Here is a 22107-nt window from a genome sequence, read left to right as displayed (position 1 = left end):
CTGAGTGAAGGGAACAGAACCGGTGAGGGGGAAGACAAAGATGATCTGCAAACTCATGAAAAAGCAGCCTATACCTCTGGGATTTTCTTCCAAACTGCAGACTGGGATATTTGTGCTTTCCTTTAGGCATCTTTGAAAAGCGGATCACAGCTCTGGTGTCTCTTGCTACAGCAGGATCTGCCTCAACCTCTCCATAGGCCTTTGTTCCTGACACTGTTCTATCAGTAGCAGTCATCATTGTATATACTTCTAGCCTTGGAAATGGGGCAGAGAGATAAGGAAGAATGAGGGAGCAAAGCAGCCCTAGAAGAAGGCACAATGAGGGTTGCCGTCCTGCCCTTTTCTCCCGCTCCAGCTGGTAATAAGCAACCAGCTTCTTCTTTCATTTAACCCCTTTTCTGCCCTGAGAGTTATCAGGGAACACTTTACACATAAAGCTAAGAGCTAGTGTGAAACAACTACTGTTCCTAAGACATTAGATAAGCCTCTGTTAACTTTGTAACAGTTCTCTCCAAATAATTTTTACAATTTCTTCCAATTTCAAAGGGAATGTATGTGAGGAAAATTGTTCTGCAAAACTTATTTTTCCTACATATTTTAACTATTTAAATTTTCTTCTCAAAACAGGAAAAATATAAATAAAGAGAAAACATACCAAATAAAGAATAAATCTGCTATTAAGAACTTCTGTGACAACAGAACACGTTAATCAGGGAAGCAGGTGAGTCTCTTCTAATGAAGGTTAAATAAAAAGCTGAGGGTTACCTACAGCACAGGATTTCTCAACCTTTAGCTCTATGGACATTTTGGACCAAATAATTCATTGTAATAGGGGCTGTCTACAGTCGCCCTTGGTTGAGAACCACTGTTACAATGAGATGGACCAGATAGCTTTGAATGTACTCAAGCCCAGTGATCTACCAGAATAAAGGGATTTTATCAGACGATCTTAAATATTTTCCAGTTCTAAGATTCCACAGGTCTTTGAGTCTAAGAACAGATATAACTGTAAAGGGCGGAGTGAGACGAACATTCAGAGATCACTACACTGATTTCAGATAATAACAACAGATAACATTTATTAGTGTTTACTATGTGCCAGATCATGTTCTAAGCACTTAACATGAATATTAATATTGGATGATTCATTCATTCAAAAATTTATTTTACAAAATATTTACAGAACTAAAGATTGAGTTAGAGCTTGTAGGAGGAAAAGCATAATAAAAATATAAGGTTCCTGGCCTCAAGGAGAGTACAATGTAGTTAGGTTGAGAAGACATGCACCATATTTTCAGTTTAGTGACTACAACAAAAGTGATAGCACAAGGCAGTACACGATTCAATGTCCAATGAGTGGTATAGATAATAAAGCCATATGAGGTCAAGATGGGCAAAATTGATTAGGAAAAGATTCATGGAGAAGGCAGATAGATTTTATGCTGAGACCTGAAAAATAGTAAAGATTTCAGCAGAAGGAAAGTGTGGGATGTATTATGGGTTGAAGGGAGCAATGTGAGCAAAGACACAAGATAGAAATGTATAAAATTTTCTAAGGGATGAGAAAATAGATCATCTTAGCTGAAACATGGCTACATAGAAGGTAATGATAGAAAATAAGAATGGAAAAATAGGTTACGACCAAAAAATACATAGAGTTCTAAATCCTAGGTTAAGAAAAGATGACAAGGAGGTTCTGCTTTGGGAAATGACAGAGCAGACCCTATTGGGCTAACCCTTCCTGGAATGATAACTATCAACACTTGACAAATTATAAAGGCAATGAAGAACACCTAAAGCAGGCAGAAACTGAATGAGAATTGACATTTGGAAAAAGAAAATGGCATTGGGTAAGTTTCCTGTTTTTACACGTTTCTGCCTGAGGAGAGGCACAGGTTGGTATTACTCAACGATGGATCAAAGTCAGATAGAAATGCTCAGTCTCATGGGCTTAAAACACCAGAAAACAGAGTTTGGTGTAACTATAGCAGTTAGAAAATGAGGGGAAAATCTCAGAAAAGAGAGACACAGAAGGAGAGTCCTGAATTCTGGATAAAAACTGGGCCCAAAGCTCTGGCTGACCCTTCATCTACATATATGTGAGGCAGACTCCAATTAAAGATGAAAATACTGAACAGAGGTGCTGGCCCGGTGGCCTAGTGGTCAAGTGCATGTGCTCTGCTTTGGTGGCCTGGGGTTCGTGGGTTCGGATCCCGGGTGCACACTGATGCACTGCTTGTCAAGCCATGCTGTGGTGACATCTCATATAAAGCAGAGGAAGATGGGTATGGATGTTAGCCCAGAGCCAATCTTCCTCAGCAAAAAGAGGAGGATTGGCATCAGACGTTAGCTCAGGGCTAATTTTCCTCACACACACACACACAAAAAAAACTAAACAGAGGTTTTTGCTGCTGTCTACCACAGAGAAGACAAAGTTTTAACTTTGAGTTAACTTGAGTTTAGCCAAGTTATCTGCCTGATAAAACAAACAAACAAAAATCAGTACTCTTTGGGAAAATAAAACAGAATCCAGAGCCTCTACAACAGATCATTCAAACTGTCCAGAACACAATCCAAAATTACTAAACCATGAAAAAACAGGAAAACATGACCTATATTTAAGAGATAAGATAATCAATGTAACTGACCCTGAGATGGTCCAGATGTTAGAACAGATGAGGATATAAAGCAGCTATTATAACTATGCTCAAGGACATAAAGGAAAATAAGATTGTAATGAATTAAAAAAATAGAAAATCTCAGCAGAGGAATAAAATGCATTAATAAATGAAAATTCCAGAACAGAAAAATACAACATCTGAAGTAAAATTTCACTGGATTTGTAAATTGCATTTCCAATCTAAGGGTGAGAGAGAAAAAAAGATTTTAAAAAATGAATAGAACCTCAGTGATTGGTGGAACAATATGCAAAAATCTAATATACGCATAATTGTAGTCCCAGAAGGAGAGGAGAGAGAGAATGGGGTAAAAAAATTTTGAAAAATAGTGGCCCCAAATTTTCCAAATCTGATAAAAAGATAAAAACACATAGATATAAAAAGAGAAAGAAAAGTGGTGGTGCTGGTGGGGGGAATAGAGGAACAAAAACCAGAAAACAAATAATAGAATGGTAAACCTTACATCCACCATAGCAATAATTACATTAAATGTAAATGGACTAAAAACTCCAATTAAAAGGCAGAGACCATCGGACTGGATAAAAAAGCAAGACCCAACTATATGCTATCTATAAGCAATACACTTTAAACACAAAAACACAGATACTTTGAAAGTTAAAGTATGAAAAAAGATATATTATGTAAATGGTAAGCATAAAAAGGCTGGAGTGGCTACAGTAATATCAGATAGACATCACAACCAAAGATAAAGAGGTACATTTCATAATGGTAAAAGAGTTAATTCACAGGAAGACTAACAATCATAAACATATATATGACTAATAACAAAGCCTCCAAATACATGAAGCAAAAATTGACAGAATTAAATGGAGATATAGAAAATCCACAATCATAGTTGATTTTAACATTCTTCTATTGATGAGCCAAAGAAAATTAGTAAAGATGTAAACAGTCTGGGGGCCGACCCCATGGTGTAGTGGTTAAGGTCAGTACATTCCACTTCAGCAGCCCAGGTGTGCAGGTTTGGATCCCAGGCGCGGACCCACGCTGCTTGTCAGCCACACCGTAGCGGCGACCCACATACAAAATAGAGGAAGACTGGCATAGATATTAGCTCAGGGCTAATCTTCCTCAAGCAAGGAAAAAAAAAAAGAAGAAGATTGGCAACAGATGTTAGCTCAGGGCGAATCTTCATCAGCAAAAAAAAAAAAAGATGTAAACAGTCTGAATAACACTACCAACTATCTTAACCTAAGTTATATTTATATAACACTACATCCAACAACAAAATACACATTCTTTTAAAAGAAATGATAATACTTGAACATTTCCAACCTCACTAAGGTCATAAAGATATTAAAACAGATTAACATAATTCATATATCTTTTTCTAGAATGTGAAGTGTCAGAAATCAAACACAATAATTAACAAGAATACATTACTGACTATATTACATACCCAACTCCCGATTATCACACGGTAACGGAGAACAGTAAAAGTTAATTCATAATTTAAGAACCTCATTCTCTTGTTTCAACTCTCTCCCTACAAAATCTATACCCTCAGTAGGAAACATGACTTGTTTGCCTGTCATGTCTGAATTTCCCTGATAAGACTGAGTCCTATGATATTACAGGTCTACTTTATCCCAACAGGCAACAATCATGGGATTTGAGGAGGTAGTTGTTCCCAAGCTAAGAGCCTGAGACATCCAAGGGTGTAAAAAGGTAGTAAAAAAGAGTTTTCAAAAATGATCAACATTTCAAAGAGCCTAAAAGAAATCACACATTTATTTGTAGCAAAGCTGTACAGTTGAATATTAACCCTGTCACAGACTAATTTGGCGAGATTACTAACACTGTAGTTCTGCTTTTGGTTGGTAAAATAGGGATAATAATATATATCTTGGAATTGGGTACATATTAAGTAAAATAACCTATGTATAGCACCTAGTATGGGCCCTATCATGTGGTAGGCACTAAACAAAGCTAAATTTATTAATAGGAAACCAAAATTGCAATTCTAGTTATCTCTTGCTGTTCATAAGTTCTAAGTGGCCCTATGAATTAAAATTTTAAAAAAGACCAAGAAATTAATATTTAAATAATACAGTTTATTTTTTAGGCATAGTATTTCAAAACCAGTGGCCACAAGGGGAAAAAAGAGTCAAAGTTATCCTCAATGTGAGGAAACTGAAAACCTATTATACAACTAGCATCAAGAGTTCTCTTTCAGTGATCTCTTATAACACTTTATTGGAATCTTTTTTTTTTGCCATTAACTCTAACATTTTTCCCATTAGTTCTCCCATTTTCCCTAACATTTATTCAGTTGCTTTCTGATGTTCTCATATTTTATCTTACTCATTTGAATTCTAACTAGATCTCTTTGGTATCTTTGTAGAATCTGTCAACTAAAGCCCTAGTTGAACTAGCCTACAGAAAAACCCTATTTAATAACAAACCTACTCTTAATAGCACTCTGAACTAATAAGAATTATTCCAGTGTCACAGGTCACTGCTGGCAACTTTATTACGCAAAACTGAGTCAGAGACATGTATGTGTTCCAGGATGTAGACTCCAGCAACCACTCCACCTGAGCAAGGCATTACCTTCTTTCTCCCTGTGGGATCTAGGCAGGAAGTACCTCATTTCCGTCTGACCAGACTAAAAGAGTGAGGCTCTTCCCTAAGCCAGACGATGGCCTGATTCACTCCTTTACATTTCATAGCTAATACTTTTTAAAATGTTCATTACGGGCTAACATTCTTCCTGTACATGAGGTGCAATCCTTGCAACCCTATGAGGTATAGGTATCTTTACAGATGAGAAAACTGAAGTACAGAGCAATTACATAATTTGTCCGTAGATACACAGGCAGTGTGGGACAGAGCTGGGATATGAATCCAGGCAGATCTGACTCAAGGATCCACTTAACCAGCTCACTAAGCTGCCTCATGCTATCTAAGCTAGTAACATTCAAGTCTCTTTTTCCAAAGAAGACGGGTGCTCTGAACACAGAGTACCCTTGGAGTGCATGCCAGCTCTGATAAAAAGAGCTTTGCCCCTGAAAGTTTGTTAATTGAGGTATCATTTCATAGTGGAACATCTAACAATTAGTTCCCTAGAGAATGGGACCACTTGTCAGTACCCACTGTAAATTTTCCCAGAAATACCTTCATTCAGTGCTTTCTAATAAGCATTATTTCATCCTGCCAGTCTCATAAATAATCAGTCAAACTGACTCATTCTCAAAATTTTAAAAACCAAATTATTTTAACAACAACAAAATGATAAAAAACTTTTAGATTAAAACATTCTGGTGTCAATTTAAAATGACTTCTTACCTAAGATACTGCTTTTAGACTGGGGAGTAGGCAGAACTGCCCTTTTGTTTCACTGCCTCATTTTCCTTAGCGCAGCCTCCCCTTCCTTCCTCCCTCAGGAAGAGTCTGTAGATGACCAGAAAATGCACTCCTAATGCTGCAGGAAAAGCTAAATGTCACCTAAAACCTAGTATCCACTGGTGCTACTTCCCCTGAATCAAAAATGTGCAGGCCCGATCCCTAACTTCAAAGTAAAGGAACATTTAAAAGTAGTCAAGTGTGTGATCCACTCCTGCTCTTGCCTCCTGAGGTCATCTTAACCCCCAGCAGTTGGGCTTCTTTCCTCATTGCCACACTGAATCTTCTCAAAGTGCTTTGTCCGTCCTTGTTCTCCTCGCCCTTTCCGTTGCATCTGACACTGCTGACCAATTCCTTCCCTTTATAAAATGTCTTGCTTGGTTTTTCTGATATTCCAGAATCCCTGCATTTGTAACACTCCAACCACTCAGTGTTAGAGGCAGCCAGTTATCGCCCTTCTTTCCCCTCCCCTTCTTTCTCAGTAACAGAATCCCCCAATTTCAAGTGGCTACCTGGCTGCCCAAAATAAAGACTTCACTTTCAAGCCTCCTTTGCAGCTAAGAAACAGCAGGCTGAAGTGAGACAAGTAAAAGTGGTGTGCACGAGTGCCGGCAAGCATCCTTAAAGGAAGTTGATGCGCTCTCTGGTCTCCTTTTTTTTCCTTCTTGGGTGCTGGAACACAGATGCGATAGCTGAAGCTGAAGCAGCCGTGCGTTGTGAAGAAATGCAAAAACAGAAGCTCACTTTCCTGACACTGCAGAGCACAACACAAGCCCCGGTCTACCTTCTTGGATTATTACAGGAGAAAGAAACTTGTATCTTAAGTCACTGCTATTTTGAGTATTCTGTCACTTGCAGCCAATCTTCGTCCTTTAATGCGTTTCTTCCCTACTACTGCATACTCTTTGTCACCTCAACTAGACCGTATACTCTTTGGGAATATAGGTTCTGATACTGTACGGTACCAAAATACTTAACGACTGACCTAGATTTCAATATGAACTTATTATTACATAATTCTGGATGTGTCACTCTTTTTAATATTAATTGGCGGTGGAATAAATTGGTAGATGAAGGCTCTCAATAAAAGAGGTCAAAGTAAAAGATGATTTGGATATTCTCAGAGTTACTGACTTTCTCCCCGTTTTTAGTTGTAGTCCTGGAAATTAATTCAGAGAATGGGAAAAAGATTTAAGAAAACAGGATATTATTCAGCCACACAAAACAATATCTATTAGGCTGTGTTACTGAATAGATATTTTTTAAAAAGAAATGTTGAATAAATGGATAAGATTTCTAACTACTTTATCAATCATATGGGTGGAACTTACTAGAGGGAACAACTTTTCCTCTAGTTTCTGTGAGGAGGGATTCTCCCTAAACACACTCCTGGCCTCCTGGCCTTTCTCAATTTACTCACTCTCCAGAAGATGGAGGACTTATCTGATTGATAAATTTTGGAAGAATGATAAAATCTGGAAGAATGGCTGGGACTGTTTGGCTCAGCAATTCTCTTCTCCTCTCAGGGGCAAGTTTATTCAGGGAGTACATACTGGCACTCTGCCAATGAAGATGGGCAACGTGCAGGCAGGCCAAGTACTCCCCATTCAATTCTATTTACCTTTGACTTAGTAAAATCTTTGCTCACAATTAGCATAAAGAAACTTTGGCTTACTTTCCATCCCATCCATTATTAATTTTGAATTAGTGAAACTAACAGAAAAGTTTTGTGTCTTTGTTAGTTTTCAGGTACAGGAAAAAAAATTTGTTTAATAGCAACAATAGTAAACTCTTATGTTTCATTTGTCCACACGCTAGAAGTTAGGTTCTCTCTAACGTCTAAATCATATCTCACCGGTAAAGCATCAACAGTTCCCTGGTGACCTGACAGAATTCGTGACCCTCCCTAAACACTCAACCTTTACACGAGTTGGTAACTGGGGCCCTAAGGCAAGTGTACCCCATGATATTGGGGTGTTCATATTGCCTATGAAACTCTATTGTATAAGAGACATTATAATAATATCCAAGCATTCCTGTAAGGAAACTAGATGTTTCTATTTCCCAAGAGGTAGGTTTGCTTGTACCTGCTCTTTAAATTATAAAAAATGTTCTTTTTTGATCAGGGAATAGAAGATCTGAGAAGGAAGACATAAACATTTCTAAAGACCCACTTTGTTCAGGGCACTAAACCAAGTACTTTATCCATTCTAATTCATTTAAACTCTCTGCAGTAAGCAAGAAACTGTGATTGGGGTAGTTAAAAATTAATTGCCTAGGGTCACTCAGTGAGTGGCAGTTCCAACATGTGAACCTGGGCCTGGCTCCAAAGCCCCTGCACATCCCTTGTATTACGTAGCCTTCCACAAGCTCTGTTACCTACCAGATCCTATGCTACAGTATAATGACTTCATCTGTTTTGTGACTCAACCTAGCCTTGCACCAAAGTTCCAGATCCATTTTTTACCTCAGTGGTCTTTGAAACTACTTGGCTGTCTGTGGTAAATTGCAAAAATATTTTATAGCTCTTCCTATCAAGAGGTGAAGTCTATTTCCCTACCCTTTGACCCTGGGCTGACCACGTAACTCGCTTTGACTAGAATGTGACTTGCTCTGACTGGAATGCAGCAGAAGCAACATTGTGAGAGTTCTCAGCTTGGGCCTCAAGAACCCTTGCAGCTTTCACTTTGCACTCTTAGAACTCTCTGCCACTAAACAAACATGCTTGGGGCAAGCCTGATGGTGGATGAGAGACCATGTGGAGCTGAGATGAGTCATCCCTGCTGAGGGCCCCCAAAGCACAGAGCTGTCCTGGCTGCTGACCACAAATGCATGAATGATCCCAGCCCAGACCAGAAGAACCACCCAGCTGAGTTTAGCCCAAATTGCTGACCCAGGGAATCATGAGCAAAATGGTTGTTTTTAGCCACTAACTTTTGGGATAGTTTGTTACACAGCAAAAGCTAACTGATACACCCTCTCTGACCTAGATTCAGAGATTCCTTGCAGTTAAAAATACATGATGATAGGCCCAAAGGCCATTGAAGAGTTTATTGACCATTGCTTATTCACGCATTTGCTACCTTCAAGCCCAGTCTGATTCAGTGTTAGAGGTGCCTAAACTCAAATAAGCTGGGTCTTCAATCAGCTGACAGTGACCTGTCCAGCCTTCCCCTCTCATAGGCTCCCTGAGGCAAGGACAACTGCTCACAACTCTTTGCATCTCCTCACAGTACCTAAAATAAGCACACAGCTTTCCTTATATCACACATTCTCAATAAAATTTTGGAATCCAATAGAAGAGATTTAGGCCCTTAGGGAAGCTAGAACCTTCCAACAGCTTTGAAGCACAGTATAATGACAGCCATGGTAATAAAGTTTGGCAACTTTTACAAGTGATGGAAGAAAGTCATGCGTACGAGCAACTCCAGGGCTTATGAGATTCAGTCCTTGAGTTTCAAGTTTATTGTTTTTAAAAGCACTTTCTAAGTCTTGGGAGGCAGCTCAGGCCGAGTACAGAATCAGCAAGTTAAACAGGTACAAAAGGCTTTATGATCTGTACTTTTTGAGCATGACTAAGTTTTAGAAAAAAATTAGAATCAAGCCTCACATCTAACTGGATGGTGCTTTATTTATTTATTTTTGTGAAGAAGATCGGCCCTGAGCTAACATCCATGCTAATCCTCCTCTTTTTGCTGAGGAAGACCGGCTCTGAGCTAACATCTATTGCCAATACTCCTCCATTTTTTCTTTTCCCCAAAGCCTCAGTAGATAGTTGTATGTCATAGTTGCACATCCTTCTAGTTGCTGTATGTGGGACGTGGCCTCAGCATGGCCAGAGAAGCGGTACCTCAGTGCGCGCCTGGGATCCGAACCTGGGCCGCCAGTAGTGGAGCGCGAGCACTTAACCCCTAAGCCACGGGGCCGGCCCTGGATGGTTTAAACATGGATTAATGATGAACTCGTGCTATTGCTTAGAGCAAATTTCATTGGAACCATAATTCTGGAACACCATATCAAAGCTGAAAGACTGCCACTTCATGGACAAAATAGGCTTTTTCTGTACAAGATCAGAGTTTACTTGTTAAAATTGAATGACCTATTATGGCATTTTCCCCTTTATATCAAAATGTTTTTATTAATATAAACTCAACATCAATTTTTCACACAAACAAATGTTTAACAAAAATACAACTTACTTTAAAGGCAACTCAGAGTATTCCATTATAAAAATTACCATCAGCTAAAAAAACTGAGGCACAGAAAAGTAGTACCTTTCACAACGATGCTTTTTTTAAGATTTTAGAGCTGAACCCGAAACTTAAAGTTACTAAGTCACTTGCAAAAAATTAAGTTGTACCTGGTGACTGAGTTGAATAATGGTTACTCAAAAATGCTATGGCGGGGCTGGCCCAGTGGCACAGCGGTTAAGTTCACATGTTCTGCTTCAGTGGCCTGGGATTCACCGGTTCAGATCCTGGGCACGGACCTAGTCACCGCTCATCAAGCCATGCTGAGGCAGTGACTCACATAGAAAAGCTACAACTCTACAACTGTGATATACAACTATGTACTGGGGCTTTAGGGAGGAAAAAGAAAAAAAAGAGGAAGATTGGCAACAGATGTTAGCACAGGGTCAATCTTCCTCCAAAAAAAAATTCCATGGCATTATCAACAGGACACTAGCCATGTGCATCTGCAAACTCAGGGGGACAGAACAGGCATGAGTCACCTTGGAAAAATAAGGATGACCTACAAGCTGATTCTGAATATTTTTTATACTTGGGATCCAAGCCAACGAGACAAGATTAGTGGATCCAGGGCCCAAATATGGAGTGTGACGTGAGGGCCACTGTGTACTCTCTCAGGGGTTTGTAATTGCTATTTTCCATAGCACTCCCTTCAGTGGGGCCTACTGCTTCTCAGACCTGGTTCCTATGTCAATTCCTAGGTGATTCTAATCTCATTCATTCAGTCAACCAAAATCTGCTGAGTGCCTCCAATACTGTGGTATTTTCTGTGAGAGGATTCAGTTATGTATCTTCCTGAAACAAGAGGGAAAATAGAAAGCAGAGAAAAATAATAATTTAGGGGATTGCTTAAACCAGGCAAGAAATAACAAGTATTTCTGACACAAACATGTAGATATATTTGTGCTTCATTTAGAACGAATTAAGTGAAAAATGGAAAAAATCTTTCACTGATACCTGTATCCCAATTCTTCACTGAGATGGATCATATGAAGGATATATGATTCCTTGCTTGTTCCGGTGAGGCCGGGCAACAATAAGATAGTAGGTCTGATGCTGGCATCCATATAACATTTACTGTTATCATTATCAAACCAGTCCAGTAAAATCTGTCCTCCATCTGCAGTTTTAATAAGTTCACTGAAATAAATAATTCAAAAGACATACTCACTAAGTGTTTCAAGTCATGTCTTAATATTAGTGTCAATTCTATAAATAAATTACATTATTTGGTCATCTCAAAATAACTTTTTTCAGCATTCACTAACACATACACTTATATCACTTTCATTACAGGAATGTTATGAAATTAGTACCATAAAGTAACTCCAGCAACACCAGTAAAAGGTAGTATATAAAAATGACCTTCAAAGTACTTCAAATATTTATCGTAATCATTTCCTCATTATTCTAAAATATCTAGCATTTAACCCCTATTTGATTGAGGTCACCCAAATAATTCAATAGGGAATTATGAATAAGTGAAATGCTGATCTGATCACTGCTCTGGATCTCTGACTCAATAATGCAGTCTCCCCACAGAGAATATTACAAAATTTGATTCTTAAATATCAAAAGTACTTCTCACATAGTATCTATGAATTTAAGTTCCAGTTAACAAAAGGAACTCCAGAAAAACTAGATGACTCAGAGAAATTAATAATAGGCACCATTTAAATCTCTTGGTTACTGATATATTCTGGACCCTATCTCTAACACCTCAAGGGCATTATCATCAAGAACCCATTTGCTGGGGCGGCCTGTGGTGTAGAGGTTAAGTGCGCGCGCTCCGCTGCTGGCGGCCTGGGTCTGGATGCCGGGGTGCACCGATGCACCCCTTGGCAGGCCATGCTGTGGCTGCATCCCATATAAAGTAGAGGAAGATGGGCACAGATGTTAGCTCAGGGCCAGTCTTCCTCAGCAAAAAGAGGAGGATTGGCATGGATGTTAGCTCAGGGCTGATCTTCCTCACAGAAAAATAAAAAAAGAACCCATTTGCTTATCAATATGAAGTCCTTTTACAAGTGTCCATCACACAAAATCCAAATTAACTGGCATTCTCGCCCCCACCCCACTCCAAGCATCAATGAACTGGTGCATATCATCAATGAATTGGTGCATATCATCAAAGGACCTAGGTCCATAGGGACAGATGCATGACAATTAGAAAAAGAGTAACCCCCATACACTTCTCTTCTCCTAGAAATAAACCATTAACATCAGGGCACCAAAAAAAAAAAAAAAAAGGTCAAAGGCAATACCTGAATATTTCCCTGCAGCTGGGTGTGGGGTGGAGGACATACTTTCCATTTTCATTCCCCCTTTGTTTTCCTTTCACTTACTAAACCAGAGGTGCTATTAGCCAAGAACTGGGAGTATGCAAAAAACCATGATTTTGAAGAAATGACTGAAAACGGAAATTTACTTACTTCCTGTACTGCACTGGGGGCTTGGACGTGATGAAAGGTCTCAGCAGTGTCTGTCCTCGACTCTCCCAGCACCAGACCGTCGGGTAGTACGTTTCTGTCAACACGGGGCAGTGGTCCTGAAGGAAGCGGCTGAAACTCTCACCCCCTGTCACTAACTGGGGTTTCTGTAGGGAAAGCCAGTATCAGTGAAGGATCCAGAAGAAAGCAAAGTTTCTGCCAACTGTAAACCAGAAATCAGTACAGACTCGTCCCTCGCGCGCGCAATCCCTCCGATTACATCTCCTTCTGGAAGCCCGACGCAAATAAATCACAGTCACAACGGACTTAAAAGACTGGTTTATCAAACCCCTTGAGGGAAAGGTAAGAGTTGGGATACGGGAATAATTCTCAAAAGTGCTACAGCATTGCCGAGCAGCCTCGCAGGGTTAATGAACGGTGACAGGGCAGCGCCGCCAGCGCCGAGGTCAGCAGGGTCCGGGCTGCGGGCCGAGGACCGGGGCCGGACCCGCCGGCAGGCGGACAGTGGCTAGCCGGCTTTCCCGCGAGCGCTCAAAGGGCGTCCATCAGATGGCGGGGAAAGGCAACAACTAGGGAGCAGCATGCTCGCCCCAGGACGGCCCCAGCCACCCGCCCCGCCGAGAGGCAGCCTCCGGCTTCGCCCGATGCTGTCGCTCCTGGCAAAGCCACCGCGGCCCTGCGCCTCGGCGCCCGCGCCACCCCTAGCTCACCTTGGCAATGCTGCTCAGGTAGTAGCAGGCATAAGCGACGCTGAAACCCAGGATCAGGGATAAGCCCACTCCCGAACCGAAGAACCCAACCCGGACTTGGTGCTCCAAGTAGAGGGAGAGCTCCCGGGAGAGCATCCGCAGGTCCATGGCTAAGCGCTGCATGGCCCGGGGAGCGCGAAGCGCAGGTTCTGCGGTGAGCGGCCAGCCAGCCGGTCAGCGGGCGCAAAGGGACACGGCGCCGCCGGGCACCCGAGACCAGAGCGGCTCCTTCTCGGCAGAGCCCGGCTTCCGCCAACAGGCGCGGCCGAGCCGCCCGGGGAGGCGTGGCTCGGCCCGCGGGACGCCGCCGGCTCCGCCCCGCTTCTCTGGAGCCGCCCCCACCGCCAGCCACTCAGGAACGTTCCAGAGGCGCGGTTCCAAGCTCGGCCACCGGAAGGGTGGAGAGGGGTCTCTAGGCCAGGTCGCAGTCAGCCTGGATGAATCCCAAGAGTGGGGAGAGAGCGGGCGTCGACTTCAGAGAGAGAAATGGGCCTGGCAGCCCACGTTCAGGTCCTGGAGTAGGCACCTGCCCCAGTGACCTTGAACGATTCCGCACGGCGGCAGGTCTCGGTTAATCCTTCCCGTAAACTAGCGGTTTAGGGTGTCTTGGATTTAAAGATTTGAGGAGTTAATGCCGAAGGTATGTTAGGAGAATGCACTACGTAGTGAAAAAAATCCTACTTCCCCCAGGAAGTTGTGTTGTCCCAAAAGACTATCAAAAGAGAAAATGTATTGTGTAAACATTCAAGAGTGAAGACATTCATACTTGACTTTAAATCTCTCTGTGACTCTTTTTAGTAGCTGTGTGCCTTAAATGAGAAGTGGTTCCCGAAAATAAATGAGATCAAGACTAGAAACTGGGATTCAAAATTTTTAAAAGCGTATTTGTTTTCCATTAATGCTTTGAACTTAACAGACTCATGGAAATTCACAGTTACCTAATGTACAGCCAAGAAACCATTTATTTATTTATTTTATTTTTTTTTAAGATTTTATTTATTTATTTTATTTCCCCCCAAAGCCCCAGTATATAGTTGTATGTCATAGCTGCACATCCTTCTAGTTGCTGTATGTGGGACGCCGCCTCAGCATGGCAGGAGAAGTGGTGCGTTGGTGCGTGCCCAGGATCCAAACCCAGGCCGCCAGCAGCGGAGCGCGCACACTTAACCGCTAAGCCACAGGGCCGGCCCACAAGAAACCGTTTATAAGGTAGGTTCTTCTAGGCTTATTTATGGCAACGTGACTAAAGCCAGGAGTTACTGATAGGCATCCAAAAGGGTTAGATTTAACATTTTGTTATTAGGAGTTCCTCCCACCAAGAGGTACCGAGTGGCAAGACTTAAATAGGCAAAAGGAAAAAGATAAGGGCTGTATAGACTATGAAAAATTTCACAGGATTGTAAATTAATGATATAAATTAGTGATAGGGAAATGGGATGGGCTGGAAGTGAGAAATTTATTTGGCTTTGATTTGGTCACTACAACTTGATGGTTGCTAGTACCCAGAATAATTCAGTTACCTTCCTGTGCCTGTTTTTTTTTTTGATCTGTAGAATAATAATTTCAACATTATAGAGTTGTTGGGAGTGACTAAATGAAATAACGTATGTGCTAGCCTCCCCTTAACGTAAGTAATTCTCTTTCACTCACTGGCTCTGCACCTGAGCACACCCAGAAAACACAAATGCATGTGGTGGTTGCCATGCTTGACAATTTACATGTGACTTTCTTTATAATGCCTGCCCCTGCCTTCTGCTCTGCCCACCAATAAATACATGTATATTTCATTTTCCTTAAAGTGAAAATACCATAAAATAAAATAAGTTACTTTATAAGCATCACAATATGTGGAAAATGTGCTGACCTGGGAGTAGACAACTCTGAACTCATCCACTGAACTTAGGCAAATCATTTACTCTTTCTTTTTTCTTTTTCTTTTTTTGTGAGGAAGATTGGCCCTGGGCTAACATCCATGCCCATCTTCCTCTACTTTATATGTGGGACACCTGCCACAGCATGGCTTGATAAGTGGTGTGTAGCCCAGGATACTGGCCTGTGAACCCTGGGCCACCGAAGTGGAGTGTGCAAACTTAACCACGACGCCACCAGGCCAGCCTCTCATTTACTCTTTCTTAGCTTCAATTCCTTGTCTATAAAATAAGGTGGTTGAGATGGAAGACGTCCAAGTTTCTTTTCTATTAGAAAAATATTCACAATCTTCTTTAAGACAAGAACTATTACATCCAGTTTAGATGAGGAAACGAGAGCTGAGATCCTAACATGACCCCCCCACGATCACTTGGGGTATCCATGCCTTTGTATAATCCCTTCCCCTTAGTGCAGGTAGGACCTGTGACTTACTTCTAACCAAAAGAATATAGTAAAAGTGATGGGATGTCACCCCTCCTGTGATTCCATTATGTTATATGACTCTAGCTTAGCAGACTGGAGCTAAAGGCTGCTGCCTGCCTTGAGGAAGCAAACAGCCACATGAACTGCCCATAGAGAGGGTCACATAACAGGGAACTAGTGGTGGCCTCCAGGACTTGTGGTGGCCATTAGCTAACAACCAGCAAAAAGATGGGGCCTTCAGTCCTGCAACTGTAAGGAAATGAATTCTGCCAATACCTTGAATGAGCTTGGAAGCAGATTCTTCCCCAGTCATGCCTCCAGATGAAAACATAGCCTGGCCAACATCTTTTTTTTTTTTTTTTTTGGTGAGGAATATTAGCCCTGAGCTAACATCCGTGCCCATCTTCCTCTACTTTATATGGGACGCCACCACAGCATGGCTTGACAAGTGGTGCACAGGTCTGTGCCCAGGATCTGAACCTGTGAACCCCAGGCTGCCAAAGCAGAGCACACGAACTTAACTGCTACGTCACCAGGCCGGCCCCTGCATGGCCAGCATCTTGACTGAAGCTTTGTGAGACCTGAGTAGAGGACCCAGGTAAGTTGTGCCTGGACCCCAGACCCACGGAAAATGTTAGATAATAAAACGTGTAGTTTTAAGCTGCTAAATTTGTGGTAATTTGTTATGCAGCAATAGAAAACTAATAGAGAACATAAAGAGGTTCTACAAAAACATTCAAAGGTTAATAAATATCAATGACTCATTTTTTGCCTACCAATGTATTTACTGTAGGAATGTTTTAAATAAAGATTTCAGGTCTTTCAATCAATATTCAAAATTAAAGAAACCCATTAAGAGATTTTTGGGTTTTTTCTTTATATTTCTTTTTTTAATGGTCACAATGAAAATTTATTACTTTTTAAACAGTAAAAAGTAATTTTTAAAAAAAAATTACAAAGCTAATCTTAAAGAAGTAAATCACATGAAAAATATATAGCTAAAAGTAAGAAAGGCCAAAACATTCCAAGACGTAATGAAAGACAAGTTTTAAATAGGAACACATCTTCACAACTATTGTGTAACATGCCCTGGTTCCTTTTATTGAGGAATGGTATTTAGGAACCAAGACTTGGGTGCTGGGTGTGGTTGTTGTTACAGGAGTGTCATTGTGTTTAGGCCCTCTTAGCTAACATAGTTAGGTAATACATCTATGTATACTAACCTAGATATATATATACGTATAGTTGTTTCTGTGTCTATCCATCTGTATTTACATAACTCTTGTGTGTGGACTCCCTGAGGGTTTTTAGGAGGAATTAAACCTCTTAATTAGCAATATTTCTGGTTTTTTTCCTTTAATTTTTGGATAAAGCAAAATTCTATCTGTAATAGACAACACCCTATATCCTTAACCTCCTCCATTCTATAGCAAATCAGCAACAGAAATTAGGCAGAGGACTTACAGAGAATGTCAGGAGTGAAAATCACGAGACATACACTTAAAAAAAAAATTTTAGGTTACATTCAATTAAAAAATATATATTGTAGTTCTATATGGATTGTTATAAAAAAATTGCAGATGTCACCAAATTCTTTATTAATAAACCTGTGTAATAAAACTACGACCCCAAACTCCTCAGTTCTAATACTTATTATTGCGCTAATTGTAGCCCTATTTTTAGCACTAACAATCTCTAATACTAACAAAGCGCAACCTTAGCACACTAACAATCTAATTTGCAACTGATTGATTTCTTTGGGAGGAGCACTGTACTCTAAGAACTGAGGCCAGAGACTTCAGAATGAGAAAAGGAGTTAAAATAAGGAAGGGATCGAGTAACAGGCAAAGGGTCATGCTGGAAAGGAGGAATGTACATGTGGGACCTCTGTAGGGAAGAAGCAAGTTGAATTCCTTGAAGGCTTAAAAAGTGATCAAGGGGAGAGATGAGTTTGTGGTCCCCAGCCCCCACTCCCCATCTGTACTGTTTAGACTCATCACTGGAGACTTGAGCAAAAATCTGCTTAAAGCTTCCCTCAAGGTTAATTTGTGTTTATTAGATTCAGGGTATGGCAGCCAGGTAGTATCCATAATAGGGAGGTAAATTAGCCTGCTTCCTCCAAGGTAACAGGAGTCATTTGGGAATACCTTCCTGTGGAGAAGATTAATTTACAGACTATAACCCAACTGGAGGAACATAAAGTTGATGCTTCCTCTTCTTCCTTCCCCAGGGAAAGCCAAATACATACTCTGTGTGAGACAGAACAATATACGGGAGGGAAGAAGGGAAACTATCATATGGGTTTCAACTGAAATGGTTGAGATAAAAATTATCTTAATAGAACTTCAATATATATTTCCCTCCGTCTGCTTCCCCTTCATGCATAGATGCAGCTTTCTGATCATATTTAGTTGAAAAGAGAAATATTTTTGGGCACCTTGACATCTGTGAAAACACCCTGCCCTGTTAATTCCCAAATAGCTTGTTTACAAGTAAATGTACCCATAGCAGACAAGTGTGGAGTGATCATGTAAAACACTGCAAGGATGTGCTAAAATCAGTTCTTAAGCAAGGCAACTCATTTAAGTAAAAAAAAAAAAAGAGAATAGTATGTTCTTAGTTGTATACCTTCAAACTTACCTCTGTATACACTTGTGTGACTGATGGGATATGGTGCTTGAGGAGGTAGGAGGCATGAGACCCAAAACCACGTGAAGGCAATGTTCTTTCCTACCTCATCAAAGATCACAACCTATAGTTGTGATAGGCAGAATTCTAAGATGTCCTCCTCTCAAGATTCCTCCCCTGGATGTACACGCCTTTCTCCTCTCCTTGAGTGTGAATGGGACATGTGAATATGATGGGATATCATTTCTGTGATTATTTAACATTATATGGCAAAGGTGAAGTGATTTTGTAGATGTAACTAAGGTCCCTAATCAGTTGACTTTGAGTTAATCAAAAGGGAGATTACCTTGGGTAGGCCTGACCTAATCGGATGAGCCCTTTGAAAGAGTGTCCGGGGGTCAGACATGGAAGAAGTTGGAGACTCTTTCTTCTGCTGGCCTTTAAGAAGCAAGCCTCCATGAGCTTTACAGCTGCAAGAAAATGAATTCTCCGAACAACCACATGAATTTGGACGAGGACCTTGAGCCTCAGATAAGACTGCAGCCCTGACCATTGAGTATAATGTTAGCTGTGGGTTTTTCAAAAATGTCCTTTATTTTGTTGAGGAAATTATCTTCTACTCCTAGTTTGTTGAGGATTTTCATCATGAAAAGGTGTTGGATATTTTCAAATGCTTTTTCTGCATTAAATGAGATGCTCATGTGATATTTTTCCCTTTCATTCTGGTAACATGGTATATAGAACATTGATTGATTTTCATATGTTGAACCACTCTTGCATTCTGACTTTTAAATCCCACTTGGTCATGATGTATAATCCTCTTACCGTGCTGCTGGGTTAGGTTTGCCAGTATTTTGTTGAGAATTTTCTCATCTATATTCATAGGGGATATTGGTCTCAAGTTTCTCTTTCTTGTGTTGGTTTTGTCTGGCTTTGGTATCGGTAATGCTGGCGTCATAGAATGAGTTGGAAAGTGCTTTCTCCTCTTGCATTTTTTGGAGGAGTTTGAGAAGCATTGGTGTTAATTCTTCTTCAAATGTTTGGTAGAATTCACCAGTGAAGGCTTCTGGTCCTAGGCTTTTTCAGGGGGAAGGTTTTTTTATTTTTATTTTTTTAATTTTAATTTTTTGGTGGGGAATATCAGCCCTGAACTAACATCTGTGTCCATCTTCCTCTATTTTGTATATGGGATGCCACCACAGCATGGCCTGATGAGTGGTGCATAGGTCCATGCCTGGGATCTGAACCCATGAACCCTGGGCCACCAAAGTGGAGCGTGTGAACTTAACCACTACACCACCAGGCTGACCCCTTTTGGGGGAAGGTTTTTAACTACTGATTCAATCTCTTTACTTGTTTTAGGTCTGTTCAAGTTTTTCTATTTCTTCTTGAGTCAGTTTTGGTAGTATGTTTTTTTCTAGGAGTGTGTCCATTTCATTTAGGTTATCTAATTTGTTGGCATACAGTTGTTCACAGTATTCTCCTATAATCCTTTTTATTTCTGTAAGGTCTGCAGTAATGACCCTACTTTCAATCTGATTTTAGAATTTGCATCTTCTCTCTGTTTTTCTTAGTCAGTCTAGCTAAAAGTTTGTCCATTTTGTTGATGTTTTCAAAGAATCAACTTTTGGTTTCATTGATTCTATTGTTTTTCTATTCTCTATTTTGTTTATCTCTGCTCTAATCTTTATTATTTCCCTCCTTCTGTTAGCTTTGGGTTTAACTTGCTCTTCTTTTTCTAGTTCCTTAAGGTATAAAGTTAGGTTATTGATTTGGGAATCTTTTTTCTTTTTTAATGTAAGCATTTTCAGCTATAAATTTCTCTCTGAGCACTGCTTTCACTGTATGAGTGAAAGTATATTTGAGTTTTGGTATATTGTGTTTGTGTTTTCATTCATCTTATATTATTTTCTAATCTCTCTTTTGATTTCTTCTTTGACCCACAGGCTGTTTAAGAGTATGTGGTTTAATTTCCACATATTTGTGAATTTTCCAAGGTTCCTTCTGTTACTGATTTCTAGTTTCATTCTATTGCGGCCAGATAAGATACTTTGCATGATTTCAATCTTTTAAAATTTATTGAGACTTGTTTTGTGGCCTAATGTATGGTCTGTCCTGGAGAAATTTCCATGTGCAGTTGAGAAGAATGTGTATTCTGTTGTTGTTTAGTGGGGTGTTCTATATATCTCTGTTAGGTCTAGTTGGCTTATAGTCTTGTTTGACTCTTCTATTTCTTTATTGATCTTCTGTGTGGTTGTTCTATCCATTACTGAACTGGCATATTGAAGTCTACAACTGTTATTGTAGAACTATTTATTCCTTCAATTCTGCCAGTTTTTGCTTCATATATTTTGGGGCTCTGAGGTTAGGGAGATATATGTTTATAATTGTTATATTTTCTTGATGGATTGACCTTCTTATCAATATATAATGTCTTCCTTTGCCTTTTGTTAACAATTTTTTACTTAAAGTTTATTTTGTATGCTATTAGTCTAGCTATCCCAGATCTCTTTTGGTTACTATTTGCATGTTGTAGTGGGTTGAATAGTGACTACAAAAAAGATATGTCTAATTTGTAACCCCTGATACATGTGAATGTGACCTTATTTGGAATAGGGTCTTTGTTGTAGATATAATTAAGGGTCTTGCGATCATCTTAGTTTTAGGGTGCGCCTTAAATCCAATGACAGGTGTCCTTATAAGAAAAAGGAAAGGGATATTTGAGAGACACACAGAGAAGAAGGCAATATGAAAATGGATGCAGAGATTGGAAAGATGCATCCACAAGCCACAAAATGCCAAGGATGCCAGCAGCAACCAGAAGCTAGGAGAGGCATGGGATGGATTCTCCCTCAGCCTCCAGAAGGAACTAACCTGGCTGACACCTTTATTTTGGACCTCTGGTCTCTAGGACTGCAAGAGAATAAATTTCCATTGTTTCCAGCCACTCAGTTTGTGGTAATTTGTCATAGGGAACTAATACACATGGAATATATTTTTCCATCCTTTCACTTTTCAACCTATTTGTGTTTTTGATTCTAAAGTGAATCTCTTGTAGACAGTATATGGTTGGATCATGTTTTTTACTCATTTTTTTAATCCATTCAGCCAATCTCCGTCTTGTTTTTAAAAACAGCTTTACTGAGGTATAATTCACATACTATACAATTCACTTGTTTAAAGTGTACAATTCAATAGTTTTTAGTATATTAAAGTATAAATTTTAAAAAATTGTGGTAAAATACATATAAAAAATTGTCAGTTTAACTATTTTTAAGTGTAAAATTCAATGACATTAATTACATTGACCATGTTGTGCAGCCATTACCACTTCTATTTCTACAACTTTTTCATCACCCCAAACAGAAACTGTGACCATTGAGCAGTAACTCCTCCTTCCCCCTCCAACAACCTCTCTGGTAACCTCTAATCTACTTGCTGTCTCCACGAATTTCTATTATAGACACCTCATATAAGTGGAATCATACAATATTTATCCTTTTCCTTCTGGCATATTTCACTTATTATAATGTTTTCAAGGTTCATCCATGTTGCAGCTTCAGAACTTCACTTCTTTTTGTGGCTAAATATTCCATTATATGTATATACCACATTTTGTTTATTCATTCATCTGTTG

General features: G+C 40.0%; 1 protein-coding gene across 1 annotated transcript in view; it reads right to left on the bottom strand.

Annotated features, from left to right (window-relative positions):
- The window catches only part of ABHD3 (abhydrolase domain containing 3, phospholipase), a 37085-nt gene extending 23347 nt beyond the window's left edge, over positions 1–13738 (bottom strand). The window contains exons 1-3 of the mRNA XM_058556826.1: positions 13452–13738; positions 12724–12887; positions 11252–11434 (exon numbers count right to left, since the gene is read on the bottom strand). Coding sequence (XP_058412809.1) covers positions 11252–11434; positions 12724–12887; positions 13452–13613 — 509 coding nt within the window. The 5' untranslated portion in view covers positions 13614–13738. The remainder of the gene's footprint in view (positions 1–11251; positions 11435–12723; positions 12888–13451) is intronic.
- Positions 13739–22107: the final 8369 nt, after the last annotated feature.

Source organism: Diceros bicornis, chromosome 16 (assembly GCF_020826845.1).
Source record: "Diceros bicornis minor isolate mBicDic1 chromosome 16, mDicBic1.mat.cur, whole genome shotgun sequence".
Lineage (NCBI taxonomy): Eukaryota > Metazoa > Chordata > Mammalia > Perissodactyla > Rhinocerotidae > Diceros > Diceros bicornis.
This window is presented reverse-complemented; position numbering and strand designations above follow the sequence as displayed.